The 22,011-nt window shown below is 38.3% G+C and overlaps 1 protein-coding gene across 1 annotated transcript; it reads right to left on the bottom strand.

Annotated features, from left to right (window-relative positions):
* Positions 1 to 111: 111 nt before the first annotated feature.
* Positions 112 to 18,611, bottom strand: LOC145784148 (tryptophan--tRNA ligase, cytoplasmic-like). The gene is made up of 10 exons (XM_082595905.1): positions 18,497 to 18,611; positions 13,966 to 14,083; positions 11,776 to 11,895; positions 11,188 to 11,370; positions 8,284 to 8,384; positions 6,026 to 6,138; positions 3,560 to 3,733; positions 1,770 to 1,910; positions 1,267 to 1,365; positions 112 to 398 (listed from the first exon to the last, which is right to left on the bottom strand). Exons 1-10 carry the CDS (start codon positions 18,591 to 18,593, stop codon positions 249 to 251), a joined length of 1,296 nt encoding a protein of 431 aa, XP_082452031.1. The 5' UTR covers positions 18,594 to 18,611; the 3' UTR covers positions 112 to 248.
* Between the last annotated feature and the right edge of the window lie 3,400 nt (positions 18,612 to 22,011).

Raw genomic sequence — 22,011 nt, 5'->3', positions numbered from 1 at the left:
TGCAGCTCCAATTAGCTACAGACAACAGCTCTTCCTATTCGAACAACGACCTCCTGGGTGCAAAACCACCTCAGTACCCTAACCACTGTCTTCCCACACATGACGAAAAGGTGACAATTACAAACAATACTTTATTATATCCCGAACCACAGCAACGGTGAAGAAGACACAAAACTTTCGCCGCATGATTGATCAGCCAACCGCGTAACACCAACCAGATTGCACTATAGCGCCGTCTTGCGGCTTTGTCACGTCGCTGGTTTGTCGAGAGCAATCTTTTTCACTCCATCAGTGACAGATTTTTTCTTTGACTTCCCGGTTGGCGGCAATGGAGGGTATTGATCGCAGCAGGCGTACCGTCTCACAGACATGTAGTGATCGATCGTATCATCGTCCACCTGGCAATGACGAGTCAGTCACAACAAGCACAAAGAACCAGACAATAGCCTACCACGTCACAAATCAAAATACATTTTAGTTTGTTTCTTCGCCATTGTCCGCTTGAGTTGATCAATCGATATTTACGAGGTTTGTAGGGCCGGCCTTCCTGCTGATATGCAGTGATTTCCTCTTACGCTAGATTTATAGCCTACAACTAGGGATGGCGTCAGTGAGGGCAGACGGCTGTATTTTTTTCCACACAGCGCATTTTGCAGCTACGTATATTTCTTGAGGAATAGAAATAGAACGACCCCAGAGGAGCTTGGTTAAGTCCGCTTGAATATTATTTAACTTGCTCGTGGAACACTGTACGAGCAAGACTTTTCATATTTTAAAATCAAAGTCTCAATGAAGTTTCAAAAGTATAGATCAAACGTTCTTTTTCAGTCAAAATCTGCGGATTCGCTGTGGTAGTAGCGGTTTTTCACGAGCTTTCGGAACACAGTTCTCCAGTCATGGGCAAATGAGTGGTATTGAAGTCAAAGTGTCATTGCTTTTATAAAGGGCTTTTTTCTTTGGCCTGAGGCTGCTACCATGATTGCCGTGTGATGAGTTTGTGTGCTGCAGGCGTGATTACTGGAATTTTGCGAATTAATAGATTAGCTTAGCACCAAGAACGTTCAATCTACACTTGTGAAGCGAACTCAATGTAATGTTCAATTAAGCTGTTGATCTTCGGACTTCGAATTTAACTCTAGTGCACACTTGTAGATATTTTGAACCGTTAAACCTCGTCATCAACTGTTCTATTCACCGCATCCACTCAATCAGAGGTGAACTTCATATGTTTTACAACCGCTTTTCACAATGCCACTGCCGCGTTACCTTTTCCCTCTCCGCTTGATGGCGTCCCACCAGGTCTTGCAGCAGCTTGATGAGCCGTTGCTTCAGTTCCCCAGTCAGCATCACGCCACTGCTGTAGTCCTGAGTACCAGACCAGAATGTTAATCCACGACGATGACATTTGAACAAACATTCAAGCACATTATGGCTGTGCATTTGGGCCATCTCGTTTGTTGTAGCTGATACTATCTTTGTCGTTGAGAAAACGTCAATAGTTCAAAATGAGCGCATAGGTAGAGCATTGTCCATCGCACAAACGACCAAGAAAATCTTGACAAAAACAAAACTTCATGCATTGAGCATAGGATGACAACAACATGGGCTGGAAGTAAATGAATACTTTTCTTTCATGAAAACGAAAACTATTTATGTTACGTCACGAAATACATAACGCACTAGCTACCAGTTGCATCATAGCGGTCTTGTGGTGGTGGTGGCAACTAAATGCATTGTTTGGTTTTACTCTTTTGGAAACCTGTGCTTACTTTTTCTATTTGCTTGAGCTCATCATCGTCTTCTAGGAAGAACTGAAGATATTGAAAAGAGACGTCGACCGAACAGTCTCCACCAAACTTCCTGTGCTCCTCCACATTATCCCGTCCTCCAGAGAATGCGTACTTGTTGATCTGCAACCAACAGGTGGTGAACTGGTGGTAATATATCCACAAACTTGGCTGCCAGAAATGCCTTGTAAGCTTATAGAATTGATAATTCAAAGATAGTGAAACCAAACTACGGATACAACGCTTAACCAACAACAAGGTTAATTGATCTGTTATGTTGATGTGCTGCACAGTGAAAGGCAGCACCACCCATGGCCACCTAAAGATACAGCCTGATTTGTTACATTTTACAGAAATTTCTAGGTTTTTCTAACTTTGGGCGAACGTTTAATTAAATTTTTCTAAAAATTAGATTTTTACGCTTTCTTTACTGTTTTCCCCAGATGACACAATAGGTTTTAACATCCTCACATGTTGAAAAACAAAGAAAATTTTATTTCGAAGATTTTACTCAGACTGTTAATTTTCACTAACAGTCTGATTTTGCGTTTTTCAACTTACTTTTTCTCATTTGCTATTGCTTCCCCAAGGCAACAAAAAAGTTTTATGTCATCAGGAAACCGCAAAAAGTAAAAACATCTCAAAAAATGTCAGTCAAACACTAGCAGTAGCTGCAATCAAAATCTGCAAAATGTGACAAATCAGACCGCATCTCCAGGTGGCCATGCTCCACCAAACAAAAGCACACCAGGAAAGTTATACGAGATGAAAGTCTACTGAGAAGAGAAAGCGGTCAGTTTTTTCAATGATTTAATAAAAGAAAAACAAATAAAACTTAATAACCAGACAGCATTTAACATAATAACAAGAAAATAAACTAAAAATGCAAACGTTTTCTAGGCAATTAAGGGCCATGTGATTCTGTCTCTCCTCTGCCTTGCCGTTTCATTCTTATGCGTTTCATTTTTCGATTTTGTGTATGTAGATCAGATTTGTAATATTAATTTATGAAGAACATCAGTCAGTTGGTTACTTGAAAAGGGCTGACATGAGTATGGCCGAAAACGTTTGCAATTTTAGTTTGTTTTCATGCTATTATGTTGATTAAATGCCATGTGGTTGTTAGGTTTTATTTGTCTATGGTTAAAAAAATCACCTCTCTACCAAAATCGTAAATAAAAAAGAAACCAAACAATGGTGATCGCCTTTGTAACAAAGAAAAGGTGACATTATTACGCACAACTTCACCTTTATTATAAACTGACACCTTTAAAAGTGAAATATTTCTAATTCATAACTTTTAGGCTTTTGAGGGTGTGTCTATTTCAAAATGAACATTATGGTTGAATATGACCTTTTTCTAGTGTTTGTTCAACTTTCCTACACACTTTGAAGATTACAATTAATGTTCGACGAGATATATACGACACAAGCATGGCTCTGAAGCTACAGAGTTTCAAAGCATTTTAATGGAGAACCATCGTCAACGCATGGCGCGTACCTTGACACTTTCTTTAAGTCATCTGCACTAGGATATCCACATAGGCTTTGAAACGTCTACACAGGGTAGCACCAATGCAATTTGAAAAGTTAAAAATGAATAACTATAATGTACTGCACATTCCGTTTCCTTATTATTTTGAAAAGCACATGAAACTAATTGTTTAATTTAGTTGATACATTGGCAAAATGGCTTGGAAAACTTTCATCTCAGTGCACTTCATATTGTTGCTCTGAGATTTCAAATCTTTTTTTTTTCAAAAATACGACACCTTTTTCTTGATTTGCGCCGCTGTGTCAGTCAGGAAGATGGATGACTCATTCTTGCTTGCGCTCATCTTCGTCTGTGCTCCTTGGAGGGCAGGGAAGAACATTGAATGAAGAAGAGCAGGCTTCCGGAAACGGAGCTTTGGAGCGACATCCCGTGTCATTCGGAAGTAGGGATCCTTTGAAGATGCAAAATTATTCAAATCATCAAATAAATTAGGTTGAATGTGACTTCTTTTGCAAACTTTCGAGCACCAACGCAAGGCTCAAGCTTTTGGACACCACCACAGTGACAGACAAGCTGCTGTAGTCTAGGCGATCAGATAAATGGAAGTGGTGGAGACGCAAAAGCTGTGACAGGAAGGGCAAGGCTGGGTTGGGCAAAGTACAGGGAATGTGGAGAAAGGTTATACGGAAGAAAATTATCGTTGAAAAACAAGAAAAAAGTTGGGCCTGTGTGGGGCCTGGAATATTGTACGGTACCGTATCGGAACATTGATACTAAGAAAGAGCAAACTGGCAATTCTGAAAATAAACGGAAAGGGGCAATGATGAGAGCAGTGTGTGGGTTAAACACCAAACAGAAAAAGATTAAATGGTAATTGATGAATAATATGATATAGATGAAGAGCAAGGATGGATCCAAGGGGGGGGGGGGGGTGTGGGGGTGCGCACCCCTCAAAAAAATTTCAATAATGCATGGCCATGTTGATCTTTTTTGGCCCCTTCAACTATTATTTAGTTTTTTTTACAAACTGCTATTATTTTAATAAACTAATGGTATTAAGATCTACTAGTATTACTTTATATTTTGATAGATCATAGCATTTTATATCAGCATGTAACGAATTGATGCTGTGTAGATTGTGAAATGTGTACCAATGGGAATAACCATGTGTTTTGTACTGCTCAATGCTCATGTTTTTAAACTTTAGAATATTTCCCAAAATTTCGTCACGTTCTTGAATTTTGTTATACCATAAGTGTTTTTTATTCACGCTTGTTTTTAAATTTTAAGACTTGATTTTTCATGCACACTTTCTCCGTTTTCAGGTCTTTATTAATATTAAACAAAAACATCTGTATTAACAACATGAATGCTTATCAGTATGCCAAATACAGCAGAGACACATTTTGACAGTGCCACACTGATGGACCTCCTTGAATGAAAATAGATTTCAGCAGCACCCCCCCAAAAATTAGAGGCTGGATCCATCCCTGATGAAGAAAGGGGTAATGGTGATAGCAGTGTGTGGATTAAACAGCAGGAAAAAAAGATTAAAAAGTAATTAATGAATATGCTATAGATGAAGAGGACTACAAACCAACTTGTAAACGCAATGGTGTAAGATGGTATGGGCATTAAAGCAAGTGCTTGAGAGGACAAAGTTTTTTTCGAAAGGCATTGACCTTGAAATGAAAGAATCGGGCGTCAGCTGTAGTTTGGACAAAAGCGAATTTTGATGATGATGTGTAGCTTCAAACGTAATTAAGCAATACTCGGTACGATACAGTATCAGTATTTTTAGCATTTGGAAAGCGATGTTATTTCAATAGACCTGAAACCTATCGTCCAACAGGTTATGCCGCACAGTTCAAGACCTTGCGACTCTTGGGCTTGAATGCACCAACAACAGATTATTCACCGATTAAGCTAATCCGCTGATTAACCAACTTATTTTGTGAATTATTTTCTTATATATTATCCCCTGATTAACGTCACCAAAGAACTCTGAGCAATTTGATTGTCGATTATAATCCAGTGGTTCTCAACCTGTGGCACGTGGACGTCTTCCAGGTACTAGGCGAGTATATTCTGTTTTTGTTTTTTTTATTACAAAACTGTTTTCACAACTTTTACTAGAGTTATCAAAATTGTAAATTTCATCAAAACATCAGCTCTACTGTAAATAGACCTGCTTGCTTTCTTACGTGTTTAAACTTATTTGCAAAGATTTTGGTTTCAATCACTCAGACGCATTGGCTCTCGTGTAAAAACTAGCCTCGGCATCGCTTTCAACTGTTGGATGAGCTATTTATGTGTTGAGAATGACAATACTCAAAGCCATCTTGGCGGCCGAGAATTTTGTGGCCAGATGGTGTTCCGGAGATTTTTTTAGCATCTTTAATCTGACATTTCGAGAAAACTACTTGCTAAAGATTATAAATGTGAAGGTGTCTCTAGAAGCTGGACACCTGCATTTGCATCTAATGAAAACTTTTGAAAACATATTGACATTTTTTTTCTATTTTGCTATTACTTTACGGCAGGCTATGTTCTTGTGTGAATACAACAATTGATAAAATTAGCTTTTTCTGGAATGAGATGGTACACGATGACATAATAGCACTTTCAAGCGGCACCCAATAACAAAAAGGTTGAAAACAATTGAATTCAAATCAGGCGGTGACTTTATATCGGCCGCTTCTTGGTGCATCCGACCCTTAATGTAATATAGTGAAGTTGGCACCTGGTCAATGGCGCATGGTATCAAGCAAGCGATGTCTGTCCTGCCGTTGAATATGTGAGGGAAGCTTGAGGAGAATGAGGGGGCGGCTTGGATCGCCGGGAAGCTGATTTTGCCTGGAAAATAATCACAAACATCAGCTTGCTTCTTATAGGACGAGCGTGTGCTTCGTGTAGAACTTGAGAATATGAAAGCAAACGTCAATCATTGTTCCTACGTCAGATGCAGATACCTACGTCACCAGAACGAAGTTTTATTAAGTTAAGACTTTATTATGCAAAATCGCTATCAAGTTCGTTAAATGTGGAAGTTTTATGCTTATAAGCGTTTGTGTGTACATTGAAGAGTATGAAGACGCGTGACGTCACACTATTTACTTGGAACATTTGATCAATTCAAGAAAGACTTTCATAAAAACAAATTATTGGTAACAAAGTCATAAGGCTCAATGGCAATTTTCAAACAATGACGAAACTCTCAGTGTAACAAATTTAAACGTTTTCGACGCGCTGAGCCCTCGTCAGGATAAAGCAATCGGCGGAGTGGTCAAATGGTGACAGCGTCATTACGTCAATACTCGAAGGACGCCGGTTCGATACCTATCGCAAGCACCAGCTGAGTTGCAGCAAGACACTAAATGAAACACATGAAGCGAAGGTGGACACAAACATTAACATCCAGTTCACTTTTAACCTAATTGTCAACCACCGGGCACAAGCATAAATGAGACAAGAAAGCAATAAACAGTTACAGTCGAAACAACAATAAACAATTTGTCAATAAGTGATGAGATATTACGTGACTTGGAAAGGCATGAAGCCTGTCAGAGCTATTATGTTGCAAGAAATTTTCTATAAAAAAAAAACAGAGGATTTGACAGATTGCACAACAGGCCTTAAAACTCGTGTTTTTTCCCGGCAGCCATCGTAGCCTTCCGAGAGCTCCTTCTCGGCGGCCAAATCTGCGTGCTTGGAGGCCAAAATACAAATAACGATAGCACAAGTAAATAGAATTAAACTTGCAACAATGCCAATCCCTTAGTGTTGTTGAAGTCTGGGCGACGTCCTGCTATAGAATAGTTGTACCACACAATAACTGCTTTATCGGGATTGTAATCCGGTAATGCGGGACCATCTTACGACACTAAATTGTTGTAACTGCTCGCTGCTCAGTAAATTGTTTTTTCAGAATTGTTTTTTCAAATTGTCTTTTTTTTTCAAATTGTTTTTTCAATTGTTTTTTCAAATTGTCTTTTCAAGAGACAAAATCGGGGACAAAGTGTTCTGGGTACGGTACGAAATATGTTGCATCCGCCAGCAGGCCTTAAAACTCTTGTTTTTTCCCGGCAGCCATCGTGGCCTACCGAGAGCTCCTTCTCGGCGGCCAAATCTGCGTGCTTGGAGGCCAAAATACAAAATAACGATAGCACAACAGAATTGACTTGCAACAATGCTAAAATGATCACTTAGTGTGGTTGAAGTCTGGGCGACGTCCTGTTCCTGCTATAGAATAGTTGTACCACACAATAACTGCTTTATCGGGATTGTAATCCGGTAATGCGGGACCATCTTACGACACTAAATTGTTGCAACTGCTCGCTGCTCAGTAAATTGTTTCAACTGCATACCGCTTTTCATAAAACCTGACCATTTATATCGTTATGATGTCAACATTTAGGGTGTGAAGTCACTAACCCACAGCGGAAACATTTCTCAACTCTGAAGACACGTGTTTTCCCCTCGGATGTCAACTAACCTATAGTTCTACCTTTTCACAACGATTCAATCTCCGACAACATTGAATCTAAATAACACGACAATATTGCCAGCCGATGTAAATTAGCACTTCGGATTAACATTTTGCTAAAATAAACATAGGGAATTACAAACAAGACTTATAGATGGTGATCGCAGCCGGATATTTTCCATACAATAGCAAATGTTTGCGCACAATACAACAGTGGTGATTATGACGCGCTGACCTAATTCTGCGTCACTCTTTGATACTAGATACTTTCGACAGTTAATCCACGATCATTCTATTGCAAAATTAAATACGGTAATTAGTCAGAAGAAACTGGCGGCCAAATTGGCCGACTGAGGAGGTAGCACTGGCGGACATTCAAGCACTACTTAGCGGCCATGGCCGCCGGCTGCTTTAAGGCTTGGCACAACGCAATTAAATCAAATTCATCTTTCAAACTTGTATCATAAGTCATAACTTACAGTTTGAATTTATTGCATAAAACATCAAACGCTTACCAATGCAGTCGCTGTCCCCAAACCCAAATATCCCCTTTACTTGGTTGAAAGTGACACATTTCTCAATTCTTTTCATGTTCCAATAAAACGACTTGGATGAACTGAAACACCAAGTGAAAAGTAAGCGCAAGCAGGATAAATGTTCTTCACTTTAATTAAACTTAGTAAGGAGACACTATCTTTCTCTTAAAGCCTTTTAACTCAGTGATGAGTCCGCAATCCTGTACATAATACTTGTTCAATACTCTATTTGAATAAGTTGGCTCCTGGTAATTCCTTTGGCAAAACGATTTTCTCTATCCTTGGCTCTGCTGAGATGCTTTCACATTGATTCATTCATTTTCATTCACTGCAATATTTTACAATCAGATTTGTGATTACGATTTATTGATAGAGGTGTTTCATTTGGGAAAATGAGGGCGATGTTTTCCACTAGTTTTGTTTCTTAGGTTTGCATTTAAAGGGTCGTGTGATGTAAGTGCCCACACTGTGACGTCGCTACCTCATCATGGTGCCGAGAGAAGTAGCGGCGCCAAACAATGTGGGATTTCTTTGAGGAATAAGTCACAACTTTCCCATGCAATTTTTATCATCTTCTGTCTGTATTTCAATGGTGTTCAACTTCTGAACTTGCGTCTTTTCTAGGCGCACTTACAGTGCTATTTACAGCTCAATACAAGCTTTTCGTCCTCACACAATACATCTGTGGAAACAAGAAGAGCTTGCTGGGTGGGTGTTTGGCTCTATTTGAATAGTCAGGCACTGATATACTTCCTGCATGCAAGCTACAAGACATGCCCTATCCCCAAGCAACCAATCGGCAATCTATAGTAATAATTTTAGAAAGAATCGCTTCAAAAACCTACCAAAAATTAGGTCCAGTGGGGTATGCGTTAATAATATATACTGTGCTGTTGCAACCACCACACTGTAAAATACAGTTCCACATAGCAAAATACACTTTACTTGAGATAGCGTCCAGATCGCCGGCTTCACAGTGTGAACGCCTACCATAGGCATACATGTGGCTACAATGCTACATGTATGAGTCTAAAGGTCACGAACCCAACACCTACCTATTCAGCTGCTTAAGTGAGCTCATTGCTATCACTCTGCTTGACCTTGATTGGTCTATTTAGTTATGTTCTGCACTCAGTGAACCAATGCAAACCGCACTCAGTGACAATATAAAATATTGAATTCTTAACTGTGAAATATTACTATGATCCATTTTAAACTATACCCTGAAAAAGTTTTAGTTGCTAAGAACGTCATATAGCCTACCATAGCCCCTTTAAGTGACCCCTGGATTAGTGGATTACTGAGCTAAGTTTTGAACGGTTATAGGCGAATTCTTGGTAAACAATTCTTCGTAAAGCAATTCTTCGTAAGCAATTCTTCGTAAAACAATTGTTCGTAAACAGTTGTTGGTGAAATGAAATCCGTAAAAGAATTTTTCGTAAAGCATTTCTTCGTATACATCAAATCTCCATTGCATGCACGAATAAATGCTTTGGGAAGAATTGTTTTACAAAGAATTAACTTTACGAAGAATTGTTTTACGAAAAATTGCTTACGAAGAATTGCTTTACGAAGAACTGTTTACGAAGAAAACGTCGGACACCGTTTTGAACAAAATAAACAACCAATGTGCAAAAACACGGGTTTGTCTTTAGCGGGGGTTATCAAAGCGCAATTAAGAAACCGCGCGTCATACCTGGCATGAAAACTGTATTTACTTAGAGTATGACCCATATTTATCAGGCCTAATATTTATGGTACCCAGTCAATTGGTCGAAAGACATTTGGTCGACAGTCATTTGGTCGACAGGACGTTTGGTCGACAGACATTTGGTCGACAAGACATTTGGTCGACAGGACGTTTGGTCGACAGACATTTGGTCGACAGGACATTTGGTCGACAAGACATTTGGTCGACAGGACATTTGGTCGACACAACGATTCATCTTAGGGTTAGGGTTAACTAACCCTAACCTAACCCTAACCCAAATGTCTTGTCGACCAAATGTCTTGTCGACCAAATGTCTGTCGACCAAATGTCTTGTCGACCAAATGTCCTGTCGACCAAATGTCCTGTCGGCCAAATGTCTTGTCGACCAAATGTCTTGTCGACCAAATGTCCTGTCGACCAAATGTCCTGTCGACCAAATGTCCTGTCGACCAAATGTCTGTCGACTAATTGTCTGTCGACCAAACGTCCTGTCGACCAAATGACTGTCGACCAAATGTCTGTCCACCAATCGACCGGCCACCGTATTTACAACGTTGCTTGATTATGTTTGATCATTACTTCTCACATATAAATATTCAATCAACGATCATAAGTCAAAATAAATGAAACATAAGCTGGATAGATGACAACTCAAGTGGTAGTCTCTGCCAAGTATTCAACAGATGCCATCGTAATGTTTGTGTGGTGGCTATCACTCATGTTCGAAGATGATGGTCTTCACATAAAAGCTATCGTTAAGGTCGAAATTCAATTTACTAACGATCAGCCAAGCTACTATAATATCAGCTGGTGGTCACACATCGACACTTGATGTGGAAAATGAAACCTTGACCATGGAAGTAGTATATAGCTAACTTGATCATGTTTTGTCTCGCACACATTACGAGAAAACAAAGTTATTCTCCTCGGGAAATTTTAATGCCATGTTTGTGTAAGACACCATAGATGCATCAACAACACCCGTTGAGTGGTCAGTTTCACAGCCTGGTTCAATCAGTTAAACTTCGCATCTGTCGTATTTTCTCAATGACCGGTCTTTACCCTAATAATAAACTCCTTCACCTTTCAATATACTCCCAGCATTCTTTTAGACAAGCAGAATAAACGTTAATACTCTCACCTACGATATACCGTACTTTTCACAACCTCACCCAATGTAATCAAGGTCGGAAAAAATAAACGTTTTTTCTGGGTCGAAACCGCAAGCGATTATGTCTTTAGCATTTTCTTTTGAAAGTTGGTGGCATTCCTCCAAAGTGAGATCCTTCCACAGAAACTTCTCGTCATCGGTTAGTTGGACGACGAGAGGAACATCGAACACTTTTTGCAAGTACCTGACCACAATATGATCAAATTTTGCTACACGATAGTAACAGCATTTTTTCACAACAAGTATACAAACAGACTGTTGTGCGCTTCCAGAATACAATGAAACAACAATCAACGTTTTCCTGTGAAACGTTAATCTTCGACACATTTCAAAATAAAAACAATGCGATACATCTTTTAAACTTTGCTCCCCTTAAACTACCTTCACAAATAGCAGTAGGTGCAACCACAAAAAGCAGGATTTTATAGCATTTAGAAGATTTGACACAAGAAAGTTTGATGAAATGTTTAAAATTTGATCATGATTTATGGCAACCAGCTGACCATAGATTGACAGTTTTACTTCACAAACTTGCGCGTTTTTAATAAAAATAACGAAAGAAGTTCTTACATCAATTGTGCAGTCCTACCTGGTGAATATAAAAGGGATTAAGTGACCGAGATGCATAGCTTTTGACGATGGACCACGTCCGGTGTACAAGTAAAATGGCTTTTTCTTCTCATGAAGGGAAAGGATCTGGTCAAATTCTCTGCAACATATTTTTAAAAACGTATTGAAACTAAAAGTTTTAAATATATATATTAAAATATTAACACCATTACTGCAAATCGATAGTAGTAGCAATTGAACAGTATGTTGTGTTACATTTACTGCAGGTTAAAGGCTAAGAGCTTAAAAAAACACATCACAGAAACTAAAAAATCAGTTTGGGTGGAGTGAAATGAGTGGATTTTTGATATACTTTGTACTGTGCAATCTTGCTGTTGGTGAATTAGTTACCTTGATATTTTCATTGGGTTGTCACATTAGGTCTTTGGTGAAACTAGGGACAGTGGAATACCGGGACGACTCACTCTACTGATTTTTCTTGTGAAATGGACAGCTGGAGGGTCACTAAGAAGTTAACAAATTAGCAGAACTGCACAACGTTTTCTTTGCTTTTAGGTAAATTTATTCTCATCAAATGAATTGCTATATTTGGTTAAAATTTTGGGTGTGAGAAAATCTGCAGAACCTTACTGCAGCAGTGTGAGGCTACCTACTGTTACTGCTGTTGCGTGAAGTTAACCGCAGCATTACCATGACTTGAATACCTATTAAATAAACATGACATCACATATTTCCTAAATTTATTTTGGCGATACACCCTTTGTACACATGTGGGCAGGTCATATAAACTGCACCTGAGTATGCAACATATGGTAGCCTAGGAGACCTCAAGCTGTATTTGCATCAAATTTTGTCATAACATTATGACCCTCCAGTTCTCCTGTGAAACCAATGCCATTGGTACATTTTCCCAAGATTGCAAATTACAGCTGTGATAATGTTTTTACTTTTGGTGATGGTACCTCATATACCCATTTTACTCACAAAAACGGGTTGAAATGAGTACCGTATACAAAAATTTCCATAGTAAATCTATGATAAATCTTAAGACAGGTCTACCTCATACATTCAAAAGGTGAAGAGGTTGCACCAAAATCATTTTAAAATTACTTTAAGCTCAATTGGAAGAAGCAACTTTTTCCAAAATGAGATTTTAATTATGACAAAATTAACGTTTATCTTGGGATCTTTTCGCTTTCCTTAAGTCAGTTTGGATTTTCTACTGTCCCTTTCTGCCTTAATCTTTTCAGGTTTTCCTCGCCTCTGGGACATCTCCTTAACATTTCTTCTTAAATTTTGAAATGGTACGCCTTTGATACTTTTTGATACAGAAAAACATGATTTTCTTGCTTTTACTTGCTTCATCTAGTTCAATAATTTCCTGATATATTTTCTCGGCATCTTCTTGCGGCATATACATTTTAAAAAAGAACAAATATTGGACATTAAACCTTACAAACAATAAGCAAACAAATGACTAAACTAGTAAACTTAATAAAAAGCCTTTCTGTATTGAAGAGCTTTTCTGCATTGTTAACTTGTTTATGAAGTATGTAAAATGTGGTATATAGCCATTTCACATCAACATGAAAATTTTGGTACACCAATTTCATCCCACGTTTTCTATAGCTTAAAAAATAAATCATTTGACTATTGATTGGCTAATGGTATGTAATAATATTTCATATCAAAAAGAGAGAGTTATCCATATAAAAAATGTAACAAAGAAAATTGTTTTAACATACTCGTTTCACCCCACCCCACTCCATACAAATCACTAACAACAAGAATATCACTCAACTCTCTCGAACCGGAATGGCCCGTTTTGGTGAGTCCGATCCCTTAACGGGAGATTTTTTCAATTTTTTTTTTTAAATTATCGGGTACCGTAGCCTAATTATCATTGCCGTTTTAGGGTTAGGGGTTAGAGGTTAGGAACTCACCGAATCGGACTCACCGAATAGTAGCAGACCCCTCTCGGACATCAATCCAATAAATCAATTTGTTGGAAATCATAGACTGCTACACCATACATTTCAGAAAGACACTCAACATTAGTTGGAAGCAGCTCAACATTAGTTGGAAGCAACTTTACCAATAAAAACTTCATCGGTGACTTGCCACCTCTCACTGATACTCAAAACATGAAGGTTACAGCTGACAGGTCACTGAAGTCCTTCCTACGACGATTACATCCTTTCCGTGATACCTGTGTGAAAAGAAGATTCCTCTTTTGATAAAAGGATGAACCTCTTCCCCTCGTTGAGCCGCAACCACCCTGAACCTCTCCATGAGTTCTTCATTGATTTTACTCGAACCAAATCTCTCTGCAGACAATAAAATTATTCATCAATGAAGTAATTTACTAACCATTGACACAAAACCACCACAGCATGGCAACATCTGCATTGTTTTAACATTGCCAGAAATCAAAACAATGTGAAATTGATAACTTCTGTTTGCTATATTATTTCAGATGCAGAGCTTAAGTAGGCTACATCAAGTTAATCTAACTGACGTATCAAATTCAATACTGAGCAGTTAAGAGTTTTGTTATTGTCACATGATTGTAGCGGTATGCTCATGACAGTAATAAAAAAACAAAGTAAAACTGAAGAACAAGGTTGTTCAAAAATGGTTTAATTTTTTATAGTTAAATAACTACAGTATATACTTCAATATGGTTTAAAATTGCTACCATACGGTACTGCATTGAAAATATTGTTATTGTAGTTAATTACATTGTACATAAACTTGACATTTGATAAAAAAATAATTTTAAACCACGAGTAGGCAACCTATATTTCATGGACAAGAAAAATACATGCCTTCCAATCTGGGTTTTTTTTTTTCGCTGAGACTTTTCGGTCATTTGTCCGAAATAACTTGAAAAAATTCGGTAATTTTTTATTTATTTCAGTCATTTTTTTTGATGAAAATATTTCCTTTCAAGTAGCTGGTACAAACCAAAATTTGCACTGCCTGACTAGCTACAACATTAAGTTTCGCTGAGAAACGTTGTTTTTCCGGACATTTTGACCAAATTGACTATATTTTTCGGACATTTTGACCAAATTGACTATATTTTTTCTGACATTTTGCTGAAAAATCGGTCAATGACCGATAAATGACTGAAAAAAAAAACCGGCTTCCAATTGTGTTGTGTGCTTTTTTCATACTTTAATCAAATTGCAATGCAATTGTTCCCACTAGACATAATAATAACACAATCATTTTGTTTGATCATAATCATCAGCATAACTAAAGGTTTGTGTCAAAACAAACATAACGGAAATGCACAAGGTAATTAAATTTTTGAAGCAGAGCTGGCCACCACATTTCTCTTGGCTGCAACTGTCACTAGACCAAAGGCTCAAAACAGCCGGAAAACAGGCACTCTTAAAGTCTTAATACCTTGCTGCAGTGGGAGCTTGTCTCCTGTCAAGCCTCGACTTAATAATATTCAATATGCAAGCTTACGTTTTGCATTAATAGTAAATTGAATGTGATTAAGTTGTTTTTTTTTTTTTAATATTTTTTGTTTTTTTTTGTTTGGTCAAACCATCTCATGGACAGTGCCGGATTATGGCTATTCTAGGCCTAAAGCTTACATCACTTGTGGTTCTATTTTTATGTATATAAGTAAAAACTGTTATTTATTTTGGCTCACAATGGCAGATTGGCGGTATTAAATTTATTTCAACCTAACCTCTAGCAAGCTAGTCGTATCTATTATGTGAATGGCCACAGGTTTGGCAATTGGTTCAAGTTGCATTCCATTCCGTGCTTCCGATCTCAATTTAACTCTGATGCAAAAGACAAGGTAGCCTATTGCTCTCTTGAATAAACACTACAGTAGGGCTTACATATTTATAGTGAGCTGAATTTTCTTGGGCCTAAAGATTCAGCTTTGTAGATAATCCAGCACTGATAGTAGCTCGCATTAAAAAATGACAAGAATGTGGGTGGCAAAATGAAAAAGATTGGGAAGCACTGATCGATAAGTTAATGTTTTGATCACCACAAGTCTATGTTTAATTGTTTATTTTACTGAAGTGGCTATTTCTATGACACTGGTTGCCATGATCAAAAGGCTTTGTTTCGTCTCAGGTGTTGCCAGAGTTAGGTTTATAGTTAAGTTAGAGTTTTGCTCTATGACCAAGACTTTAAAATTTTCCAAATCTTTGTCTTTAACGGCTTTGAAGTTTTTTTTTCAAATCAGGGCAAAATTCCTTATCTGGCAACACTAGTTCTGTAAACCTAGCCACGTCCACAATTTACATCTTAACCACTGCATTTCTAAAATTAAAAGGACAAAAGACCTTTTGCAGATTTTGATTTTGCCAAAAATGTTTAATGACTATCGATAAAGCTCAAAAGATAAAAAATCATACATCAGTTTTTAACAAGAGCCATAGCACACATACAGAAGCATTTTTTGAATACCATATGTAAAACTTCATACTAGTGTTGGGCGATATTGAAAAAAACAAAACGATACGATATTTGAAAAAATACTCGATATTTCGATACTTTTTGTTCTAATTAAGAAAAGAGTTTCTCAGTCTTCGAAATTAGTGTCGAACAAGATTGCCGAGGTGATTGCCGACGCAGATGCATGAATGGCGCATTAGCATCGGCAATAAAAATGCCGAGGCCAAACGAGCGCTTGTAAGGTTAGGGTTAGACATTCCTCCCAGTCGTTATGCCACAGCCATAGATTTGCTCCTTAGTCGACACCCTGATGGAGCTCTGCGAAAGAGGCGTGTGGATGGGTATCAAAGCACGAAAGCAGCAAAACGTGGACGCTTCATTGCGAAGACAGTGTAGATTTACAGCCAAGCAATGAGCCTCTTGATGTGTCCGATTCCAGTGATGACACGACAACCTCATCCTCCGATACAGCATCTGATGATTCCGATTCTGACAGTTAGTTCTTCATCAAACAGACTTTGTGTTGCTCGCAGTATCCCAATTGTGCCGAAATTATGTTAGTGCATACGTAAATCAAGGCAATCTTCTCGCAGGGAGCTATTAATTTGTTACCGGCACCAAGTATATTTTTCACTTCTTGTTATACGTGTTTCGGTACATTCTTTTTGTAATAAACGTTCACAGCAATTGCCGAGGCAATTTCAACTTTTGCTGTTTGGCCTTGGCAACGTTTTTGTAGGGGCTTGCAGTTACGAGTTAGGGCTGTAATAGTTAAAATATCGAACGATATTGAAATAAATATCGATATTGAAAAGATATCGTATCGTATCGAAAATTTGATATATCGCCAAACACTACTTCATACGTACTATTCTCAGATGCAACCTAGTTTGTACCCTGAACAGTTCGTACCCTCAGTTCGTACCCTGAAAAGATCGAGAGAAAAAATTAAAAAAGTCGAAGTCGCTGATCGCAGTTTCCGAAAACAAACAAAAACTCTTAGGATCATTACCGGAAAATTTAAAATGTTTGCGGAAACTCCGATCAACCCTAACCCTTTTAAAATGTTTGCGGAAACTGCGATCAGCGACTTCGGCAAACTCTTAGGATCATTACTGGAAATTTTACAATGTTTGCGGAAAAACGGTTTTATTTTTTTCTCTCGATCTTTTCAGTTTGTTTGTTTGCGGAAACTCCGATCAACGACTTCAGCTTTTTTTAATTTTTTTCTCTCGATTGTTTCCTAACCCTAACCCCTTTTAAACTGTTTGCGGAAACTGCGATCAGCGACTTCGGCAAACTCTTAGGATCATTTCCAGAAATTTTAAAATGTTTGCGGAAAAACGGAAACTGCAATCAGCGACTTCGGCTTTGTTCTATTTTTTCTCTCCATCTTTTCAGTTTGTTTGTTTGTTTGCGAAAACTCCGACTAGCGACTTCGGCTATTTTTAATTTTTTTTTCTCAATCTTTTCCTAACCCTAAACCCTAACCCTTTTAAAATGTTTGCTGAAACTGCGATCAGCAACTTCGGCAAACTCTTAGGATCATTACCTGAAACTTTAAAATGTTTGCGGAAAAACGGAAACTCCGATCAGCGACTTTAACTTTGTTTTATTTTTTCTTTCGATCTTTTCAGGCGGAAAATTTTAAAATGTTTGCAGAAACTGCGATCAGCGACTTTGGCTTTTTTTAATTTTTTCTCTTGATCTTTTCAGGGTACGAATTAGGTTGCACCCCTATTCTCCACAATGATAGATGAGAGCATTCATAAATGATAGCTCAAAGGCTATTCAAACTCAACAGTCAATGCAGCTCGATTCGCATGCTTTGTATATATATACAATTATATCAAATATATATAGTTATTACTATATTTGATATAATGATGGACCTTGAATCTACACTGTGAAATAGTTATTACTATCTGAAGCCTTTACAAATTGTTTCACCTAACGGATCATCAGAAGGTCTTATTCAAATAGAATATTTAAATTTCTATTTGAATAAGACCTTCTGATGATCCGTTAGGTAAAACAATTTGTAAAGGCTTCAGATAGTAATAACTATATTTGATTTAATTCGCTCTGCTTTGCCTTTTTGCTTGGCATTGAGCACTTTTTGTAGTATTAGTAGTTTTCATTGTTTTTATATACAATTATACATACTAATAAATAGTTGTTATAATAAAAGACTAATGTTTTAATGAGAGTACATAAGTAATCAAAATAAATGACTTGCATCACCATACAAGGTAGAAACTGAGAAACTATCTGATTACCGTACCACAACATATCTACTGATTTACCAATTAGTTTATCATAATCAACACCCTTTGCATTGCTGGATTGTACTTCCCATGGATTAACTACATCGTCTGTGCCTTGTTTTGGATCGTCAGTCATTTTCCTAGTACACCTATCTTTGCTGCACAACAATAATGGTAATTATTACAGAATTTTATTGTGTTTCTATTTAAACAAGACAAACTAACTACAGAGAAGGGTTATTACAAATATTAATTATTTTTCATGAAATGGTGTAACCTTTTAAGAGTGACATACCACGTTAGAACGAGGTTCAATCGGATAGCTCAATCAGTTGGTTAAGCATCTGATTTTTTTTTTAAATGATTGAGATAAAAATCAGAGCAGCGCTAAAGTAGCTGATCAGAGTTTTGCAAGAATAATTCAACCTTCCCTTGAAATTATTTGAACCAAAATAGAACAGCGTCAAAGTCACTGATCAGAGTCTTCATAAAATGTTTTAAGTGCAACTGAATCTCTATTCAGAATTACTTAAAACTTCCATGCAATGCGTTGTTAATATTAAACATGAAAAACTGCAACAAAAGCCTACATACATTGATGCAATCTCATTCATTTGTACCAAGCATAAAGTTTTGTGATCAGCAACATGCCCTGTTACGCAGGTTTGAAGCAAATCATGATTTTGTTTTATTTAAATCAGATTTTTTTTCAAATCAGTTTTTTAGATAAACATATTTATATGGTCTATTTATAGTGGTGGTGGGGGGGTTATTTCAGTGATTTTATTTGACTATATTTAATTGTTTATTAATTTATTTTATTTTAGATTTAATCATTGGGATTGAGGTCACAACTGATTTCATTAGACTTACAGCTAAACTAAACCCAAATTTGGGTCACGAGACCATCCACTGTGGGTCGCAAAACAGTTTAAACTTACTACTGTATCAATACCGTATAACATGTTTAGCAGAAATAAATACAATCATATACTCTGTGATGTGATTAGTCTCAGCCTACAAAACATTTATACTTTCAATGGTATGGTAGTTAAGTAGGCTACTAGTAGCCTAGTCCCCGCTTATTAAGCCCGCGGTTAATTAATAGGTCCATCCACTTTTTAAGGCCAATTTGATCCATTCTGGAATTACTGAAAGTATAGGGTGGCAGAGAATTGCGGGTGCAACCTAGTTCGTACCTTGAACCATTCGTACAGTCAGTTCGTACCCTGAAAAGATGGCGAGAAAAAGTTGAAAAAAGCCGAAGTTGCTGATTGCAGTTTAATAGCACAAAGCCGAAGTCGCTGATCGGAGTTTCCCCAAACAATTTGAAACAAACTTGAGGGTTAGGGTTAGCGGAAACTGCGGAAAATTGTTGGCGGAAACTGTGATCAGCGAGGGTTAGAGCATAGATTAGGCTCCATGGTTAGAGTTAGGGTAAGCGGAAACTGCGGAAAAATGTTTGCGGAAACTGCGATCAACGAGGGTTAGAGCATAGATTACTCTATGGTTAGGGTAAAGGTTAGCGGAAACTGCGGAAAAATGTTTGCGGAAACTGCGGAAAAATGTTTACGGAAACTGCTATCAGCGAGGGTTAGTGCATAGATTACTTTATGGTTAGAATTACGGTAAGGGTTAACGGAAATTGTGGAAAAAATTTTGCGGAAACTGCGATCAGTGAACTTCGATTTTGGGCTATTTTTTGTCTCAATCTTTTCAGGGAGAAAATTTTCAAATGATTGCGGAAACTGCGATCAGCGACTTCGGCTTTTTTTAATTTTTTCTCTCGATCTTTTCAAGGTACGAACTGACGGTCCGAACTGTTCATGGTACAAACTAGGTTGCATCCGAGAATCGCCCTTGCTTAATAAGCCCAAAATTGCCGGTAGGCATGTGGTCTTAATAAGCGAAGACGACCGTATTGAAATTGATACTAAATTGCAAAGTATTTTGTTCAAAATTATATGCTTCCGAAACAGTTGGGTCGCGAAGCTTTAGAACAATTGTTTTTTGGGTCGCGCCAACAAGTATTTGCGGACCCCTGCTCTAATGCACACATCAATTTTTTTTCGCTCATTATAATAGATACATACAGTGGCGTACGCAGGATTTTGTCAAGGGGGGGGCCATTGAGAGTAGCGTAGCCAAGAATTTTAAAAGGGGGGTTTTGACAACCGGCGGGCGAAGCCCGACGGCATTTTCGCTTAAGACGACACCCAGCGGCGGGGGTCTGGGGCCTCCCCCAGAAAATTTTGAAAAATTACTTTGAATTTGGGGATGCAACCTAGTTCGTACCCTGAACAGTTCGGACCCTCAGTTCGTACCCTGAAAAGATCGAGAAAAAAAATTAAAAAAAGCGGAAGTCGCTGATCGCAGTTTCTGCTAACCCTAACCATAGACTAATCTATGCTCTACCCTAACCCACGCTGATCGCAGTTTCCGCAAACATTTATCCGTAGTTTCCGCTAACCGCAGTTTGCGCTAACCTTTACCCTAACTCTAACCATAAAGTAATCTATGCTCTAACTGTAACCCTCGCTGAACGAAGTTTCCGCCAAATATTTTTCCGCCAAACATTAGTGAAGTTTCCGCTAACCCTAACTCTAACCATAGACTAATCTATGCTCTAACCCTAACCCACGCTGATCGCAGTTTCCGCAAACATTTATCCGTAGTTTCCGCTAACCGCAGTTTGCGCTAACCTTTACCCTAACTCTAACCATAAAGTAATCTATGCTCTAACTGTAACCCTCGCTGATTGAAGTTTCCGCCAAACATTTTTCCGCAGTTTCCGCTAACCTTTACCCTAACCCTAACTATAGAGCAATCTATGCTCTATCCCTAACCTTCGCTGATCGCAGTTTCCGCAAACATTTTTTCGCAGTTTTTGCTAACTGCAGTTTCGGCTTACCCTAACCCTAACCATCGAGTAATCTATGCTCTCTAACTCTCGCTGATCGCAGTTTCCGCTAACCGCGTTTGTTTGTTTGTTTATCTTTATCCTGCATTGCGGGAAAGCGGACTTGAGCGCTATGCATCGGTGTACGCCTTCCGACGTACACCTGACCCACGCTGCAGCCGACTGCAATGTCTGTTTCCGGTTGTCTACTCTGCTTATGACTTAAGTTTGGTACTACCCATTACTCGAAAATCGATCACTGGGTAGAGGCAATTATCGTAAAGTTTCTTGCCCAGAGAAACAACAGCAATTGCGGGTGGATGGAGTCGAACACGCAGGCTCTCGACTGCGAGCCCAACGCGTTAACCACTCGGCCACTACTCGAGTTTGTTTGTTTGCGACTTCGGCTTTGTGCTATTAAACTGCGATCAGCGACTTCGGCTTTTTTAATTTTTTCTCTCGATCTTTTCAGGGTACGAACTGAGGGTCCGAAGTGTTCAGGGTACGAACTAGGTTGCACCCGAATTTGGTGCATTCTGAGAGCATTTTCAACAAAAATGTGGGTATGAATATTCTTGTAAAATGGTGCTGTCAGGTGGCATAGCAAAAGGATAAGATCATGTTTTCTTCGGCATTTTTCGTAAATAAAGGGCAG

This window comes from Aplidium turbinatum, chromosome 15 (genome assembly GCF_918807975.1).
Source record: "Aplidium turbinatum chromosome 15, kaAplTurb1.1, whole genome shotgun sequence".
In the NCBI taxonomy this organism is placed as follows: Eukaryota; Metazoa; Chordata; class Ascidiacea; order Aplousobranchia; family Polyclinidae; genus Aplidium; species Aplidium turbinatum.
Note: the sequence above shows the minus strand (reverse complement) of the source record. Positions and strands in the feature narration are given on the sequence as shown.

Excerpts from the sequence above, each read along its gene's own strand:
- LOC145784148 (XM_082595905.1), bottom strand. The coding sequence starts at position 18,593 with ATGACTGACGATCCAAAACAAGGCACAGACGATGTAGTTAATCCATGG. Across the intron at positions 1,911-3,559 it reads CGGCGCAAATCAAGAAAAAG|ATCAACAAGTACGCATTCTC; the intron begins GTGTCGTATTTT and ends TGTTGGTTGCAG. Across the intron at positions 399-1,266 it reads ATCAAGCGGAGAGGGAAAAG|GTGGACGATGATACGATCGA; the intron begins GTAACGCGGCAG and ends CGTCATTGCCAG.